General features: G+C 49.8%; 1 protein-coding gene across 1 annotated transcript in view; it reads left to right on the top strand.

Moving 5' to 3' along the window:
• The first annotated feature begins 456 nt into the window (after positions 1–456).
• LOC148161675 (putative phospholipid-transporting ATPase IIB) overlaps positions 457–17,660 on the top strand; it is a 35,323-nt gene continuing 18,119 nt past the window's right edge. Inside the window, exon 1 of the mRNA XM_088020634.1 lies at positions 457–587. Coding sequence (XP_087876760.1) covers positions 464–587 — 124 coding nt within the window. The 5' untranslated portion in view covers positions 457–463. The remainder of the gene's footprint in view (positions 588–17,660) is intronic.

Here is a 17,660-nt window from a genome sequence, read left to right as displayed (position 1 = left end):
TCGGTCCGGCATTCATCGTCCCAGGAGAGCATCCTGTTTGTTCTTGTAAAATGAGCGGATCAAGGTCATGATGCATTTTGAATATCTGTTCCGAGTGGGATGCTGCCTAAACCCCTTACACACGCACCATCTCTCCTTTGTGTCTGAGCGGGGGTACTTAACGCACATCCACCTTCTCCTCCCACATCTGCCTCCGCACGCCCCACTGGAGGACCAGGATGAGGAGCCTGTTTACTGTCGCCTACAAACATGATAAGGGGCCTCAAAAGGTTTGTTGGCTTAAGTGTCAACAAATTCATTTATTTTAAAGTCTGAAATACAGTATTACCTACTTAGTTCCCGTGAGGTTAAAGATAATACGCCTGTATGGAAAACGTGAGTTTGAACATATCGTGTAGGTTTGGACCCTGCTAACGATTGTAATGAACCGGTTTTGTTTGGCAGTTTGCGTGTGAACTTGGACATGGGCAAAGCCGCATATGGATGGAAGATCATGAAGGACGAGAGCATCCCCGGCACGGTTGTGCGGACCAGCACCATCCCAGAGGAGCTGGGGCGCCTGGTGTACTTGCTCACGGACAAAACAGGTACTGCTCCTGGTTCATGTTTGCCTTTGCGTGCTCGCCGGCGTCCAGGGCAGGGTGACGATGGTGTGCATGTGCCTGTGTGCGCTCACCGGCATCCAGTGCAGGGTGACCCTGGCGCGTCTGTGTGTGCATGCATGTGTGCGTGCGTGCATGTGTAGCGGCGTATTGAAGTCATTCAAATTTAGGATTTTCCAGACTCCGCTGAACACTGGCACACAACTAACCTTCACCTTTGAATAAACACAGTATCATTAGAATTAGCAAAATGTTAAATCCTTAGAGATTTAAATGACATGTTTATATATTTTTGATTCTCTGCTGCCATAGCGTTCTTTGTTTTATTAGTGCGGCTTCTGGAGAGGAAATACTGCTTGCCTGTTTATTACAGGATGATACTTGTGAGCTGTTGGAAGAATGTAACACGATGTGTGTGGGTTTGGTCTTTTGACAGTAATGTTCTCCTGAAGAGCCTTCCAAGTGACTATCCCACCCTCAGGTCCCTGCCCCAAATTTTATTTGCCCTTATTCCATCAAAGAATCCTTGTCAATCCTTAACATAATAAATAAAACATAAACTGAATCCAGTGAAAATCCTAGCAACAGGTGAAATCCCTTCCTGATTTCTTCATTCATAGTTTAAATTCCTGGTAACTCTTGGGGCGCCTGGTGGCTCAGTCCCTTGCCCATTGACTCTTGATCTCAGCTCCGGTCATGGTCTTAGGGTCGTGAGATCAAGCCCCGTGTTGGGCTCTGTGCTCAGTGGGGGAATCTGCTTGAGATTCTCCCTCCCTCCGCCTCTCTCCTCAGTCACATATGCTCTCTCTTTAAAATAAATAAGTCTTAAAAAATATCTCATAGTAATTCTTAGTGAACTAGAACTAAGGATACTTGTATAATATGATAAAATGTGTCTCAAGTAAAATTCAACATTATTTTTAATAAAATACTAGAAAAAGCTTAGTCTGGAAAGAGAGAAATCTAACCGCCCTATTAACATGTTTCATTCTGGCCGTTGCAGTAAGACAAGAACTAGAAATAAGCTCTCTGCCTGAAAGATGGAGCAAATATTTGTAGATGAAATAATGAACCAAGGGAATCAACTGCTAAGAGTACGAACCAATGAAGTGTCAGGTCACAGGTCAGAATAATAAAGTAGCTCCCTGCGTGTCAAGCGGACGGAAGAGGGAAGGCCCCACTCGTGGTAGCGCAAGCACGTGTGAAACACGTGGGCATACCGACGTGAGGGGAGTGAAGGGCGTGTGTGAGGATGATCAGACCTTACAGAGAAACGTGAAGGAAGACGTAAACCAGTGAAGGGACAGACTGCAGTCTCCAGCGCAAGGTCCCCAGCGCGAAGATACGGGATTGCGTAGAGCCTGCCTTCACGATGAAGTGATAGGTTTACTGCAGTTCCAGTCAAAATCCAGTTGCCTGTGGCACGTGGTTTTGTTTTGTTTTTTAATTTAGAGTGGGTTTTTTTGTTTTTATTTAAGTAATCTCTATCCCCAGCGTGGGGCTCGAACCCACAACCCTGAGATCAGGCGTCACACACTCCACTGACTGAGCCAGCCGGGCACCCCAGCGGCATTTGGTTGTGGTCAGGGTTGGTCATTATGGCACGTCGGGGGCTGTCCCGTCAGGTGATGCTCGTAAGTCCGAAGAACTCCAAAGTAACGAGGAGCTCAGACTCAAGAAGGTAGGCAGCGAAAATGCCATCAGATTTCTCCCTTCCCATCCTCACTGAGCCGACAGGAAAAGATCCAGAGAATAAAGTGTGGGAGACACGCAGGCGTGCCTCCGCAGAGGTTGAGTTATTTCTGGGAGACAGGTGGGACTATTTTGATGGAGAAGCTGGAGTGAAGCAAACCCAAACTCAAAAAGATTCCTGAAGTGACCCCACAGAAGAGCGTCCTGGGGAATCTGTGAGTTTACAGCACACAGGTCTGTGGGGGGCAGCACGGGAGGCTGTCAGGCTGCCCACCGGCGGCAGGAAAAGCCCAGCTATGCTCAGCCCTGCACTCAGCAGCCTGGACCTTGTGCATAAATACAATCGGAAACCAGGAACAGCAGCATGCACTCGGAGTCCCGCACAAACAGGCACGCTGTGCCCCAAGTGCACAGATCTGTGCGTGTTCACAGAGAAGCCCAACGGAGCCCTGAGGCAAGGGTGCCGCATGACAGAAGGACTTAGTCACACCTGCAAATTCAGTGTCAGAATTAAACTACATTTCCACATACCAGCAACAGTGGGGGCACTTAATTCCAAAAAGGCCAATTAGAATAGCAGCAAAATGTATAAAGTAATTAGAAATAAATCCAAGCAGAACTTGTGTAAAGCCTGCATGGATATAAGTTTGAAGACCTGAGCAGGAGCTAAGCGAGAGGGTGGGCATCTCAGTGCCACACCCCGTGTGGAAAAGTCCGACCTGTCTGAGGCGCACACTGCCCCAGGACCTTGTCTGCACCATTGGTGGGAGCGTTACCTGGTGGCCACCGCTCTGTCCGAACGGACGAGCCCCGACAGCCTGCGCACCGCGGTGCCCCTCTGGCTCCTGCTCCCCAAGGAGACACGTGCGCACGCGCAGCAGGAGACAAGCCCAGGGATGTCCATGGCATCATCTTGGACAACAAAACCAGACTGAACATAACAAAAGCGGTTATCAGTACAATGCATAAATTGTGGAGTGTTTGCAGTTGAATGCTAACTAGCAATGACGGTGTCACGGTTTAATGTTGAACCCAGAAAGGTCTGGGGCCTTCCCCTCTCGGAATTCTGTGCTCCCCTCCTGCCCTGTGTGTGAGGTGCGCGGCGTGCTTATCCGGGGAGCAGGTGCGGGCTGGGCTGTCCTGTCTGCAGCCCACCTGCTCTCGTGGCCACTGAAATCTGCATGTAACACAGCTAAGTGTGGTGCCTGTGATTTCACGTCGGTTCGCAAACGAGAAGCATGTGTCAGCACACAGTATGCTTGAGAGTGACTGGTTCTCTCTCCTCTTCCCGTGTCTCTGGATGTGTGATATCAGCAAGGGAAGAAGGATTTTGTGACATCATTTCTTCTTAAAATGCTAACTTTTTAGTATGCATTTTAAATGGTGATGGGGTCATCATTCTCCTTTGTTTCATCATAGCTCCTCCATTTGTCTTTGAATTCTGAGTTCCATCCAGGATAAGGAAGAGTGGTTTTGCCCAGAGTCATAAAGTAAAACCCCATTTTCCTCATGTCTCACTCTGCTGCTTTCACAAAGCAAAAATAAATAATCTGGGCTTCTGAGATTTAAAAAGAATTACAGAACATTATATAAAATATGTGAGTGAGAGAATCTTACACATTTCATTTTCCAAAAGGCCTTTTTGTTCCAGAAGTCACTGAAGGGACCCTCTGTCACCACTTCCTAGTGTTGGAGCCACATGGAGTTTTAAACATTTTTAGTGTTTTTAAAAATTTTTGGTCTTGAGCTTTTTCAGACCCTTTCTCCGTAATCGGAAGGTGAACGCCACCCACGGCACATCAGGCGAGCCACACGCTGTGCCAGCCCTGTGCCTGTCCTCGCCCTGGGGCCATGGGGCCGCGGGCACTTGCCCTTCACGGGTCCTCCTCCCTGAGGGCACTCAGGAGGGAGTGTTGCCTTGGCTGCTTCTAAAGGCCACACGGACCAAATCGCAGGAGAAGGACATTGAGGACGAGTTGTGTAATTGTCACCACACTGCCAGCACATAGTAGGACTAGTCTAGAAACCAGCTTCTCACACAGATGGAGGCCGCCGGCACACGGGGGTTGGGCCCTCACCTCTGGGCAGCGTGCGGCCTCCGGGGACCCCCAAGCCTCCGAGCAGAGCCATGTGTTGTCTGCCGGGAGGGCTGCATGGCTCGAACTTGCGCTCACCTGCCCTGCCGGGGGGTCCGGCGCAGCTGCGTATCTGTTGTTACTGGGAAGCGTCGTCCGGCAGGGACTGAAGTAACTGTGCTCTGTGTTGTAGTAGTCTCGTCGTGTGACTGATTCAGGTCCTCTGCAGTTGGCCGGGGCCCAGTGGTCACTATGGTGGGCTCCACCATCGCAGAGGATCTGACGGGGGTGGTGGTTTGGCAGAGGGTAGAGAACTTGGGGTGTAAGACCGTATGCAGACATCATCTGCTTAATCGAATGAGCTGCTGTGTGAGGAGCCTTTCGCTGCTGACCTGCCCATAAGGCGGTCCTCGGTGTGATCGTGATCGGGCTTGTGCCTCATCAATACGCTTTCTGACAAGAAGCGTCCATCACGCGGCCTCTCGTTTGCCCCAGCAGAACAGAGAACGAAGTGTCCCGCAATTGCATTACAGTTTCCTTCTTGTGGACAAGAAAGCGGTGTGGTGTAATTAGGTTTGATTGGGGTGCACGTTTCCGGTAAGATCTGAAATGAATGATGTTGCCATAGTGACGCGTGTGGCCAGCAGTGCGTGAAACATGAAGCAGTTCATTCGACAAGAGCGGACATCTGTTAGCTGCCAGGGTGCAGAGCATGTTGACACTGCCCAGAAATGGTGGACGTGCCGTGATAAATGAGCAGACGGCGCTGGCATGCTAGGGCAGGTCGTCTGCACCGAGTCCGCTGGGGAGCCCCCATCTCTACGCCGGCTGCTCCTGAGAGCGGTGCTGCGGAGGGCTCGGAAATCCTAAAACTTCGCTCCGGCTGCAGCCTGTTAGAGCGAGCCGCGAATTCCTTTGTTGGGAATCTTTATGCTCCTGTATGACAGAGCATTCCCAAACCACGCCCTGAGACAGGTCATTTAGGATGCGCACCGTGTCGATAGCACCCGTTACCTGGCTTGGCCGTGCGGTTTGCACCCGGCTCGTGTCAGCTCCCAAGGCCGCATCCTCTGCAGCGGGAAGCGCCGTGTCCACAGTGGCAGGGGCAGGGGACCATGGCGTGCGTGCCTCGCCGGGGAGACCTGGAGCTGGGGGTTATGTCCCGTAAGCCAGGGGCCCTGTAAGCTGGGGCCAGGCACAGGCTCTCTGGCCTGCAGATGACAGCTGGGGCCTCTGGCGCCAACACACCTGCAGGGTCTGGCACTGTGCATGACCGGAGCGCGCACTTGTGTGTGTGCTGGGCTGTTCACCCCAGGTGAGGCACTTGATGCAGGCAGTGGTTGAACAGAGGCCTATTGTACTGGGAACCGCGGTCTTCTGAGAAAGCCTCATTTACAGCAAATACAGATTAACAAAGAATATGGCCACAGTCTGCAGGGTATTAGAAGTTGTGTTTCCATCCCTCATTGCTTCGTCGTAAAGTCTGAGTAGCTTTGTGTTGATCTCACGTGATCATTGCTCACGGCCTGGATCCTGCGCTGGAAGTCCATGGGGTTGGGTGGGTGGCCTGTCCCCAGTGTGCCGCGGGCAGACTTTCCTTTGTTTCTGTGTGGTTGCCACGCCCTGGCTGTCCCACGCACGAGCTGCGGTGTGGCCGCGCCACCCGCCAAACACTGGGTCAGAACACTTTGCAGCTGCGTCTCCAGCAACGTGTCCTCTGCCTGCCTGTGAATCATCTCCGTCGCTGCCCTGAGACGTGTGCCTGCAGGACTTTGTCCTTAGAAATTGAGTTCCCCTCTACCTGCTTTGCTGCTCGTCCTCCAGAGCCCTCTGCCTTATTAAGGAGCTACAGCATTTTCCTTCTTCAGGAATCACAAAACATGCCTTTTGTCCAAAGACATTTTCCGTCCCTGGCGCTCTCCTAACGGCCAGGTCGCGGGGAAGCCTTCTGGTGGCGTCTGCCCATCCCTATCATGAAGCTTCAGACTTGGGACATACTAACAGTTGAATTAAGATGACAAAAATTGTATGACCTATCAATTGATTGAAATCATGAAAATTGTTTAAGATTTGAAAAGCGGTTTTGCATTACTGACTCTTTTAGTAACTGGCTTAACCTTAGACGCCCCTGCTGTACAAGAGGGTGTAGAAAGTCTCAAACTCGCCCTGACTTTCCTGCTCAGCGTTTTACAGGGTCTGCTGTGAAATAGAAACATCATTGAAAGTTAAAAAGATCCTTCCAGGATTCACCTTAGTATGTTAGAAGATACGCGCCCCTACATAAAGGAGCGTCTGCATCCATAACCCAGTCTCTCACCCAGCGAGATGCAGATGCATTCATCCAAATGGCAAAATAACTGAGCCAAAAATTTCATTGTTTATTTGATGAAATGATAGTCATTTGTTTGAATATGTCTGTTATAACCTCCATAAAACGTGATTTATCAGCAACTAGGACGAGGGTACCAGATGCAGCGTTTGACTCGGACGGCAGGCCACTGGGGCAGGTCGCGCCAGCGTTGGGCACAACCACCATGTGCTGTCAGTGCGGTCCGAGCTCCCTCACAAGGCCACCTGGTGCACAGCAGCAACCCCCTTGCTTCCCTGCCCTCGCTCAGCCCTCGGTGACCCCTGGTCGACCGTATGCCTCAGCCGGTCTGCCTGTGCTGGACTTCTCCCAGGAGTGGAAGCTCACACCGTGTGGCCTTCTGTGTTTGGCTTCATTTGCTCAGCAGACACTTTCCAGGTTCACCCGCACTGTCGCGTGTCTCAGTACCTGACTGCTTTCTATTGCAGGCGATACTCCGTCGTGTGGATAGACCACATTTCATTTCCATCTCAGTTGAGGGACATTAGTGTAGGTTTTCCTGTTTCTGTTTGGAAGAATGCTGCTATGAGCAAGGTTCTAGCCAGGGCGGGTAGGCAAGAAGAGAAAGGCATCCATGCTATAAAGGGGAGTGAAGCTAGTTGTGTGTGACATGGTCTTCAAACAGAAAATCATAAGGAGGGGTGCCTGGGTGACTCAGTCGTTAAATGTCTGCCTTTGGCTCAGGTCATGGTCCCGGGGTCCTGGGATCAAGCCCCTGCTCCCCAGGAAGCCTGCTTCTCCCTCTTCCGCTCCCCCTGCTTGTGTTACCTCTCTCACTGTGTCTCTCTCTGTCAAATAAATAAAATCTTTAAAAAAAGAAAATCATAAGGAATCCCCTAAAATCTGTTAGAAGCAATAAATGAATTTAGTAAGGTTTGAGATACAAGATGAATATACAAAAATGAATTGTATTTCTATACGCTAGCAACGAACTATCCAAAAATAGAATTAAGAACACAATTCTGTTTATGATGGCATCAAAAAAATGAAATCAGTATTTTATAGTGTTAAGATGGCAATAGGATTCCCCAAATTGATTTACAGATTCTACACGATTCCTCTCAACATCCCAGCTGCCTTCTTTGGAGAAATTGACAAGCTGATCCTAGAATTCCTGTGGAAATGCAGGGAGGGTGGGCGCCCAGAGTGGTGTAAACAATCTTGGGACAAGAGCAAATGGAAGGACTCCACAGTTCCTCATCCCAGAGCCTGCCACCAGGCTGCAGGGATCAAGACAGGATGGTGCTGGTGTGAGGACAGACCTTGAGATCGAGGGGGTGGCATCCACAGTCCGGACATCAGTCCCTAGCTGGACACTCAGACGACTTCCAATAAGGCTGCCAGGACGGTGTGCCGGGAGGAACTAAAGCCTGACGCTGCCGGTCGACTGGATTCCAGCACGGGTGCCGCCATCCTCACTGGGGAGGACCAGCCCCTTCAACTGACAGGCAGGGAGAGCAGGACGTCCACATACAGAAGAATGAAGGGGGACCCCTACCTCACACCACACACAAAAACTAGCTCCAGATGGATCACAGACCTACATTTAAGACCTAAAATGATCATGTTTTTAAACTGCTGAGTTTTCAGAAACTACTCTAAACTTGTCTTTTGTTTCATTCTCTTTGGCTCCATTAAGCACCAGAATAAAGAACTTCTAGGTATCTATCTTAATAGAAAGCTTTATAGGGCACCTGGGTGGCTCAGTTGGTTAAGCGACTGCCTTCAGCTCAGGTCATGATCCTGGAGTCCCGGGATCGAGTCCCACATCGGGCTCCCTGCTCAGCGGGGAGTCTGCTTCTCCCTCTGACCTTCCTTCCTCTCGTGCTCTCTCTCTACCATTCGCTCTCAATAAATAAATAAATAAATAAATAATCTTTATAAAAAAATAAAATAAAAATCTTTATAAACATAACCCAAAAAATAAAAAATAAATGTAAACAAAGCCCAAAAGAAGAAAGAAATAGTTTAAATCTGGATATGTTATCTTTTAATTATTTTAAACTAAATTTTTAAATGCAACAGTGTATTTACTATTTTAGTATGTGCTTGTATGTGTCTATGGGAACTCTGTGGCCTCCCATAATTTCAAGGGGTCTTTGTGCATTACTCTAGAGAGTTCTCCAAACGGCAGCAGGAAGCAAACGTAACTGCGTAGTTGGAGTTTTCATCTCAGAACTTAAAATGCTATCACCAGGCTGACTGAGGACAGTGAGCTAAAGCAGTGTATTAAGGTAGCAGTCACTCGGGGCACCTGGGTGGCTCAGTTGGTTAAGCGACTGCCTTCGGCTCAGGTCATGATCCTGGAGTCCTGGGATCGAGTCCCGCATCGGGCTCCCTGCTCAGCGAGGAGCCTGCTTCTCCCTCTAACCCTCCCCCCTCTCATGTACTCTCTCTCTCTCATTCTTGCTCTCTCAAATAAATAAATCTTTAAAAATAAATAAATAAAAAATAAAATAAAATAGCAGTCACTCTACAGCTCCAGATTTGCTGTCTAGAAACAGTCTGTGATCGGAGCAGTAATCATGATGTGCCTTTGGTTTTGGAAAATACTTGCTGTCCACATGGAGTATTGCATTTGGGAATGCCAGAATGCTCGTCTTCAGTAGTCTCGGGAGCAAGATGCTCTGAGTAAACCATCTACCATGTGACTCAGAGAGATGCCACCCTCAAGCTGTGGTGGGTTAATGGGCATAGGACCTGATCGTTGGCACAGGAAGAGGCGGGCGGATGTGCCTCTGACAGAGGGGCTCTGCCTCTGCACAGAGTGTCTGCAGAGCCCAGAGGCCCATCAGCACCCAAGTCCAGACCGTAGGGAACACACTGGAGCAAGTTCATTTACAAGGAAGAACGAGAGAGCAGAGAAGACTGTGGCCTTGGGCTCAGGAGGCTTCACCTGGACCCACACTCAAGCAAACAGTGTAGAAACACAACGGGAACCAGGCCTGGCCTTGGTATTTGATGCTGAGGAGCTCCTGCTGTTTGTTGCTGTGATAACATGGGGGTTACATTTATTGTAGCAGCCCCTTCTGTTGTTAATAGCTGACACGCTCAGGCAGGAAGTGGCAGGTCCCAGGAGCGTGGCCCTGAGGTGGTCCTTGCTGATGTGAGGCCTCCATTCGCCACTTTACATGATGCCATTCTGTCCGCTTTGGGGTACGTTGGACATTTCCCTTAAGAAACGCAGACGGGTTGGGACAGAAAACACATTGCCGGAAGTCAGTTCCTGGCACTTCTTGTTCTCACATTTGTAGTTGAAATTTCTTGCATGTTCTGCTTTATCCCCGCAGTCGGTACACCTGTGTACACGCATGTGCACATGCACACGTACGCACACACAGCACTGTGAGAGCGATGCTCCAGCACGCGCCCCGAGGGTGTCCCGGGTGCGTTTGCACACAGTCGGGCGTCTGGCCATAAGACATTCTAAGTCAGCGTTGTTCTCCTGAGGTCAGCTCCCATACTAGAGCAGCATACGTGTGCCGGCGCCTGGTTATCCTCGGGACCGCCCAGCGGGACCAGCTCCTCGTCAGCCCCTCCAGGGAAGCCGCATGAGCATGGAAGTCTGTAGACCCTCCTCTCCACAAACTCGCCCAGGTTCCCCTTGCTTCTCTCCGGCCCACCGAGGCAGAGGCGCAGAGGGGCTCACACCTGAGGGCAGGATGAGGTACGTGTCTGAAGAACCGTCAGCCGCACCTCCCACACACAACCCCGTCGTGTCTCAGGTGCGCTTCCCGCCGCAGCGCGGCTTCCTGCTCGCACTCCGAGGCTGCCTCGTGGCGTTGACCGCCAGCCGTTAATAACTCCGTGCGTGGCTCCAAAAACCAGTTCAGGGGGACACGTGGTTTTTCTCTAAACATATTGTCATCTGCTTTTAAAAATATTCGCGTATTCCTAAATCCGTGTTAAGTACCACAAGTAACAATAGTCTGCAAAGTCAGGAAATTAAAAAAAGAAAAAAAAAACAGTTTTTCCAACAGATCCAGTTTTCAGGACAGGAGGGTATTACGTAACAAAGCGTCTTCTGCTTTTTTGTTCAGTGCTTTCCAGCCTTGGGCTCTAGCTAGAAAACTTTTTCATCTGGTTGAGAAACAGTAATGTAATTGTTTCCGTTTCTGTCCTTTGGTGTCAGCATCCTGTATCTTTCTGCCAAACCTCCCCTTCCTCTTTATTTATTCATTTATAATTAAAATCAGTTAGCATATAACATTAGTTTCAGAAGTACAGGTCAGTGATCTGTCAGTCTCATATTACACCCAGTGCACGTTACATCACGTGCCCTCCTTACTGCCCATCACCCAGTTACCCCATCCCCCACTTACCCATCTCCCCTCCAGCAACCCTCAACTTGTTTCCTAGAGGTAAGAGGTTTGTCTTATGGTTTGTCTCCCTCTCTGGTTTCATCTTGTTTGATTTTTTCCCTCTCTTCCCCTATGATTCTCTGCCTTGTTTCTTAAGTTCCTTGTTTCAGTGAGATCATATGATAACTGTCTTTCTCTGATTGACTTATTTCACTCAGTATAATGCCCTCTAGTTCCAACCACATTGATGTAAATGTTCAGTATTCATCCTTTCTGATGGCTGAGTCATATTCCATTGTGTATATGGACCACGTCTTCTTTATCCATTCGTCTGTCGATGGACATTTGGGCTCTGTCTACAGTTTGGCTATTGTGGACATTGCTGCTATAAACATTGAGGGTCAGGTGCCCCTTCTTTTCACTACATCTGTATCTTTGGGGTAAATACCCCAAAGTATTTGGGGTATTTAGTAATTGGGTAAATACCCAATTGCTGGGTTGTAAGGTAGCTCTATTTTCAACATCTTGAACCTCCATACTGTTTTCCAGAGTGACTGCCCCAGCTTTGCATTCTCACCAACAGTGTAGGAGGGTTCCCCTTTCTCCACATCCTTGCCAACATTTGGGACGTTAAAATATGTGATATTACACTTAGCTTAATGAAGGACGAGATGTAGCTAAATCAGGTGCTTAGGCATATTTTGCCTTGATAAAACTAAACTGTCATTCAATCATTATACTTAGTACTATATTTAATTCCATGAACCTTAGAATTACTTCCTAATCTTGCCGTTGGGAAGCAGAGGTTGATGACCTGACAGAGTCAGCACGTGCATGAAGAGCAGAGGCATCCCCAGTGTCAGGTGCCCGAGCTTACAGACGCCAGAGGCCATGCGTGCTGCCGTGCTCCACGTATCAATGTCTCCTCCGGCGTGAGGAGGAGGTCTCCTGCAGTACTGCTTTAGGAGAATCTTTGGTGCTGGAGAGGCCAGTGTGACCCCGGGTCCTGGAGAAGACGCAGGAGAACGCAGTCCGACCTGTGCCCTCTGCGCACGTCCTGTTCATTCCTGTGTCTTCGGTGAAGTGTCGTAGCAGGTTTCTTCCAGTGGCTGGTTGTCTGCTGCGTGCGGTACTGATGCAGCCAAGGGGTCTGGGTTTCTTTGTCATACTTTTTACTTCGATGCACTTTTGTATTCCTTACGTCGTGCGGACTGTGAACTCGTGGTAAGCGTGTGTTCGCCCCCGCCTTTGTTCACATGCTGTCTGGGTTTGTGAGTTGGGCGTGCCCACACCCTCTCCCAGACAGGCTGGCTGTGACTTGGGACGGCTCGCTCACGCTGGGTCATGGGGACGTGCTTGTTGGACAGCAGTATCATGTCACCGCCTTGGCAATGGAGGCAATCGTGTGTTTCAATTCCTTTTTCCATGATGAGTGGAGAGTGTGGGAGGAGGACACGCTGATACCAAGCGTGAAATAAACATAGTTCTCATACACACGGTACAGTTGAGGTGATCATGGAAGTGCGTTTGAAAGGGAGCGAGGTCAAGCAGCCATCACTGAGCTTTGTCTCTTCGGTGTCTTGGCCCTGATCCAGTTGACAGCATACTCAATGGTGAAGGGAAAGAATCAACGTGAGGGGGACCGATTGCTGGAAGCGTGGTGTCTTAACACCGAGGCACAGGAGTGTGGGGTTTACGTTCCTCTTAATTCTCTGAAGCTGATCCTTCCTTTTCCCACACTCCAGATATTGCGTGGAACCACCATTGCCTTGTGTAGAGACCAGCTCTCTCCCCGGGCACTCTGGTCCAGGTGATAAGGGGCTGTGACTTGGGTATCAGGATTTAAAATCTCCCAGGTGGTGAGTGGGCAGCAGTGCTCAGGGTCTGCTGGGATGCACACAGTCAGACACAGAGCCACTGCCCAGCCTGAACGCAGCATCCCCACCCTGTTGATCTGAGGCCGTGGAGCAGGAGACCTAATCTCATGGGCACCTTGGAGGTCCTACCCACTCTGCTGCCTTGATGTAAAATACATGCAATCTTCAAAGAAAAACTATTCATTTAAAACCAAAATGTTTTATTATAACAGTGTGTAGTCTCAAGACTTCTTAAGAACGTGAGCATTTGCAAGGTATATATGGATAGGGGCACCTGGGTGGCTCAGTTGGTTAAGCGACTGCCTTCGGCTCGGGTCATGATCGTGGAGTCCCGGGATCGAGTCCCGCATCGGGCTCCCTGCTCGGCGAGGGGACTGCTTCTCCCTCTACCCTCCCCACTCTCCTGTACTCTCTCTCTCTCTCATTCTCACTCTCTCAAAATAAATAAGTAAATCTTTTTTAAAAAAAAGGTATATATGGATAGTAGAATTTACATAAGGAGACCAGTATAAATGTAAATTTATCACTAGGTAAGTAAATGTGTAACTGTCAAATCTTAACATAATTTAGGGCGAGTGCCTCTGAACAGTTCTGTGATTCTGAGCTGATGCCAGTCGACGGCCTTGCTGAGCACCCAATGTGGGCGGAAGGCATCCTGGTCAGTATAACGTGTGGGTCACTGGCATGGCCCTATATGTAAATTCAAACTGTACTCTCCGAAATCTCATCTTTAAGAATCTACCCCACATAAATAATGGTTTTGTAGCTGCATTTTTTGGTGATAACAAAAAATTTTAAACCATCTGAGTATCCGTGTTTGGGAGGAAGATCCAGCAGAACCTTGTGTACCATACTGGGTTTATGGTATACCCCCTAAAAATAACGTGGAATACCCCTGTGTGTAGTCATGTGAAAAAATAGTTTATAAATGCATACTTGTCTCTACCAGTGGAAAAGTTGGAAGAGGTTATATACCTAAACTAGGTGATCCCAGGGTGTGAGAAGGTACAACAAGTATTTACAACTTTTAATATAAATGAAGGCCTCCAATTCCAGAACGATGGAGTGGATGTTCTTCTCCCTGTCTGTCCTGCTGAGCACACCGTGCACCTGACGTGCTACGTGCAGCGCACACAAGAAGACTGTGAGCGGGGAGGGAGGAAGGCAGGCTCGCCCCATCAGGAGGACCAGCAGTCAGTTCCCTGGTGTTCCGCTTCATGCCCAGACTGGGGCCTGGAGAAGCCAGCGATGCAGAAATGCCAGTGGGCACAGACAGGCCGAGAAGAGCTGCTCTCTGTGACCGAAGGAGCAGCCTGGCAAGACAGGAACACTCACGCTTCCATTCCAGCCGTTGGAGAAAGCACAGCACACGTGGCCCCGTGATGATGTGACGGACGGAGGAGTTACCACGGCGGTGGCCATCCCATGGCCACATGTAAGTGTGTCCAGTCAGCGCATGGTGCAGCAGCAGCTTGCACAGTGTTCCCTGTCCATTTGTGCTCAGCAAAGGCCCCACCCTCTGTCTCCGAAGACCAAGTGGGGACCCTAGACTTCCAACCTCTCCTGGCTGTCCAGATGACCCAGCTCCCAGGCCAGCATGGAGTCCAAGAAGGCTAAGGGTCGGACTTTCATGTCTGCTGGGCGGGCAGCCTGGACGGCCATTGTCACAAACAGAATCAGCGCGGTGAAGAACTGATGGGTCGTGCCAGACTAGGGGTGGGCGAGGGCATGGATGTGGCCACGGATGCAGGCGAGGACCATGTTGGTGCAGATGGGACGCCTCTGCATCTTGATGGCCATGCTGGCCGTGCAGATCCACACATGACGGTGACGTGAAGCTGATATGCTGCGCGGTGCCGGGCACTGGTCTGATCCTGCGCCACTCAACACAGGGACGGCCAGTGGGGTGCCAGGCGGGGGATGCGGGCAGCCCCCTGTGCCGCTGTGGAATCCAGAATTGCTGCAGGAGAAGTCAGAAGAGAGGCCAGCAGCCCTTACTCAGGAGGCTGGCGGACACGAGAAAGGCCTGTGGTAGGCATGCCACCCAGGGGGAGGAATCACACATTTCCTTGTGAGGTAGCAGTTTTTTCTTTAAACTAGAGTTGTTTCTTATGAAATGCATATGTTTCTTATTTTTTCCTATCATTTCATTGAGATTCCTGGTAGTTGCTATTTTCTAAACTGGAGAGCTCTAATTCTGTAATCGTCTAGCATTTCAGGGGCCTGGCAGGTCCCAGCAGCCGTGAAGTGCACTGCCCAGCTGACATTTCATGTAGACGGTGGACATTGCTGGTTGTGTTTGAGGGAGGGAGGAGAATGAAGGGTCCTTATTCTAGGAAGGTGGCACCAGTCAGGAGGTCAGAAGCCATTCCCGAGTCTCGCAAGTCGGGATGAGCGGTGAGGGCCCCAGAGTACATGTAGCCGCGGCAGAGCCCCCGCACCACACCTGTGCGGCTGGTGTGAGGAGGTCTGAGGGTTGGCAGAAAGGACGGAGCATGATGAGGGCGGCGTGTGGGGCAGCTCCGTCACCCGCCTCCGCCTGCGTGCCTGTGGACCCCCTCGCCAGCCTCAGCCGGTGTTTCACGGTGAGGGGGTGGGCGGCAGGGGGGCGGCAGTGCCCGCAGTCAGGCGCTCAGGGGGCGCTCCGGCAGGGGCGGGTGCTGCTGGTCAGGGGGCGTGCGGGCCAGGTGGCGGAAGGGGAGGCCAAGGCTGTGCGTCCACAGGGTAGAACAACCATCCTAGAGGAAGAGTGGGTGGAGCTGGGCACCATGAGATCTGGGAATGGTGACACCTTAGACCCTAGAATGTCTGCAAAGCCAGAGAATCCTAACAGTGTGGCCCCAGCACGACACACACACAGACCAGGGGAACAGAAAAAAACCGCACCCGTAAATGGGCAACGAAGGCAGGACGAGGAGGGCAAGAGCGGACAGTGTCCTCGCACGTGGTGCCACAAGAGCTGGACAGCAGCGTGCAGAAGAAGGAAACCGGCCCTTTGTCCCGCACCACACAAGATGAACCCAGGACTGAAGACCAGAAACCACAGAGGTTCCAGAGGAGAACACAGGCAGTAATCTGTTTGACATCGGCCTTATCAACATTTATTTGGAACTGTCTCTCCAGGGAAGAGCAACAAAAGCTAAAAGAAACAGACAGGATTCCATCAAATGGGATTTCATCAGACTACAAAGCCTCTTCAGAGCCAAGGAAACCCATCAACAAAATGAAAAAGGAACCTATTGAATGGGAGCAGATATTTTCAAGTCATCCATCCTGTAAGGGGTTAATATCCAAAAACATATGAAGAACTTAGACAACTTAGTATCAAACAATTAAAACGCCCCAGTTTAAAAATAGGCAGAGGATCTGAAAGGACATTTTTTCAAAGAATACCTGTAGACACATGAAAAGATGCACAACATCACTAATCGTGGGAGAAATACAAATCAAAACTACGATGATACATCTCCTTCACACAGGTCACAGTGGCTAAAATCAACAGGTGTCGGCAAGGATGCAGAGAAAGGGGAACCGCCGTGCACGGCTGGTGGGAACGCAAGCGGGCGCAGCCCCTCTGGAAAACGGTGTGGAGGTTCCTCAAGACATTAAAAGGAATCACCATGTGATCCAGCAATTGCACTTCTGGGTGTTTATCCAAACAAAATGAACACTAATTCACAAAGATACACACCACCCCTATGTTTGCAGCAGCATTATTTACAATATCTGAGATCTGGAAACATCCCAAGCATCCATCCGTAGATGAATGGATACGGGAGAGGTGGTAGAGACCTATGTTACTCAGCCATAAAAATGAAATCTTGCCATTTTTGACAAAAAGGATGGACCTAGAGGGTATGGTGCTCAGTGAAATGAGTCCGAGAAAGCCAAAGTTGCAGAATCTAAATAACCAAACACAAGAGAAACAGACTCAAAGACATGGAGACAAATGGGTGGTTGCCAGAGGGGAGGGGGCGGAGGAGGGTGGAGAGCCGCAAACCTCCGGTTATCAAATGAGTCCCGGGGATGTACAGTACCGCATGGGGAGTGTGGCTGGTGATACTGTACTAGGGCCGTGCGGTGACAGATGGCGACCGCACTCAGACGGGGAGCATTTTGTATAAAAATAGCGAACCGCTGCCGTGTACACCTGAAACAGATAGTGTATGTCAGCCTTCAGTTTTCACAAAAAAGAAACACGGAAGTGATCCACCCAGTTCCAGCAACAGCACTGTGAGACGGTGGGTCTTCGCACTGGGTGAACTGGGCGCATCCCCGTTCCATCCCCGCGGATCCCGCGGTGTGAGCCAGTGAGCAGGGCAGAGCACCCTTCGCTTAGGGTCTTTTGCCACTTGCGTTCAGTGGTTTACAAACCTAAAGAAATAGTAGTTTATTCTTGGTAGGAACTGTGCAGGCGTAGTATTCTTATTTTTGCCATACGTGTAAAATTCTTAGTAATAAAAAGGTTGAAAAGTATTATTTATTGTCATCGTATTTATAAACTGCCTCATACCACAGCCCACCGTAGATTCGAAGCCTCACATTCAGTGTATGTCAGAGGAAAAAGTGTCTACAGGAAATTCTTTAATTATGTCAATCTGATGAGTAAAATATTTTTTTTTAAATAATAAATTTTCAGGGAACTGCTCATTTGGGCACACGTAACAGAGGTGAGCTTGGTGCTTATTCTAATAGGAATTAATGTACAATTTCATTAGCTTTTGATGATAGGTAACTATTGTCTT

The sequence above is a fragment of the Eumetopias jubatus genome, unplaced genomic scaffold (genome assembly GCF_037043125.1).
Source record: "Eumetopias jubatus isolate StellerSeaLion01/CBP00866 unplaced genomic scaffold, mEumJub1_p1.0 scaffold_94, whole genome shotgun sequence".
Taxonomy (NCBI): Eukaryota; Metazoa; Chordata; class Mammalia; order Carnivora; family Otariidae; genus Eumetopias; species Eumetopias jubatus.
This window is presented reverse-complemented; position numbering and strand designations above follow the sequence as displayed.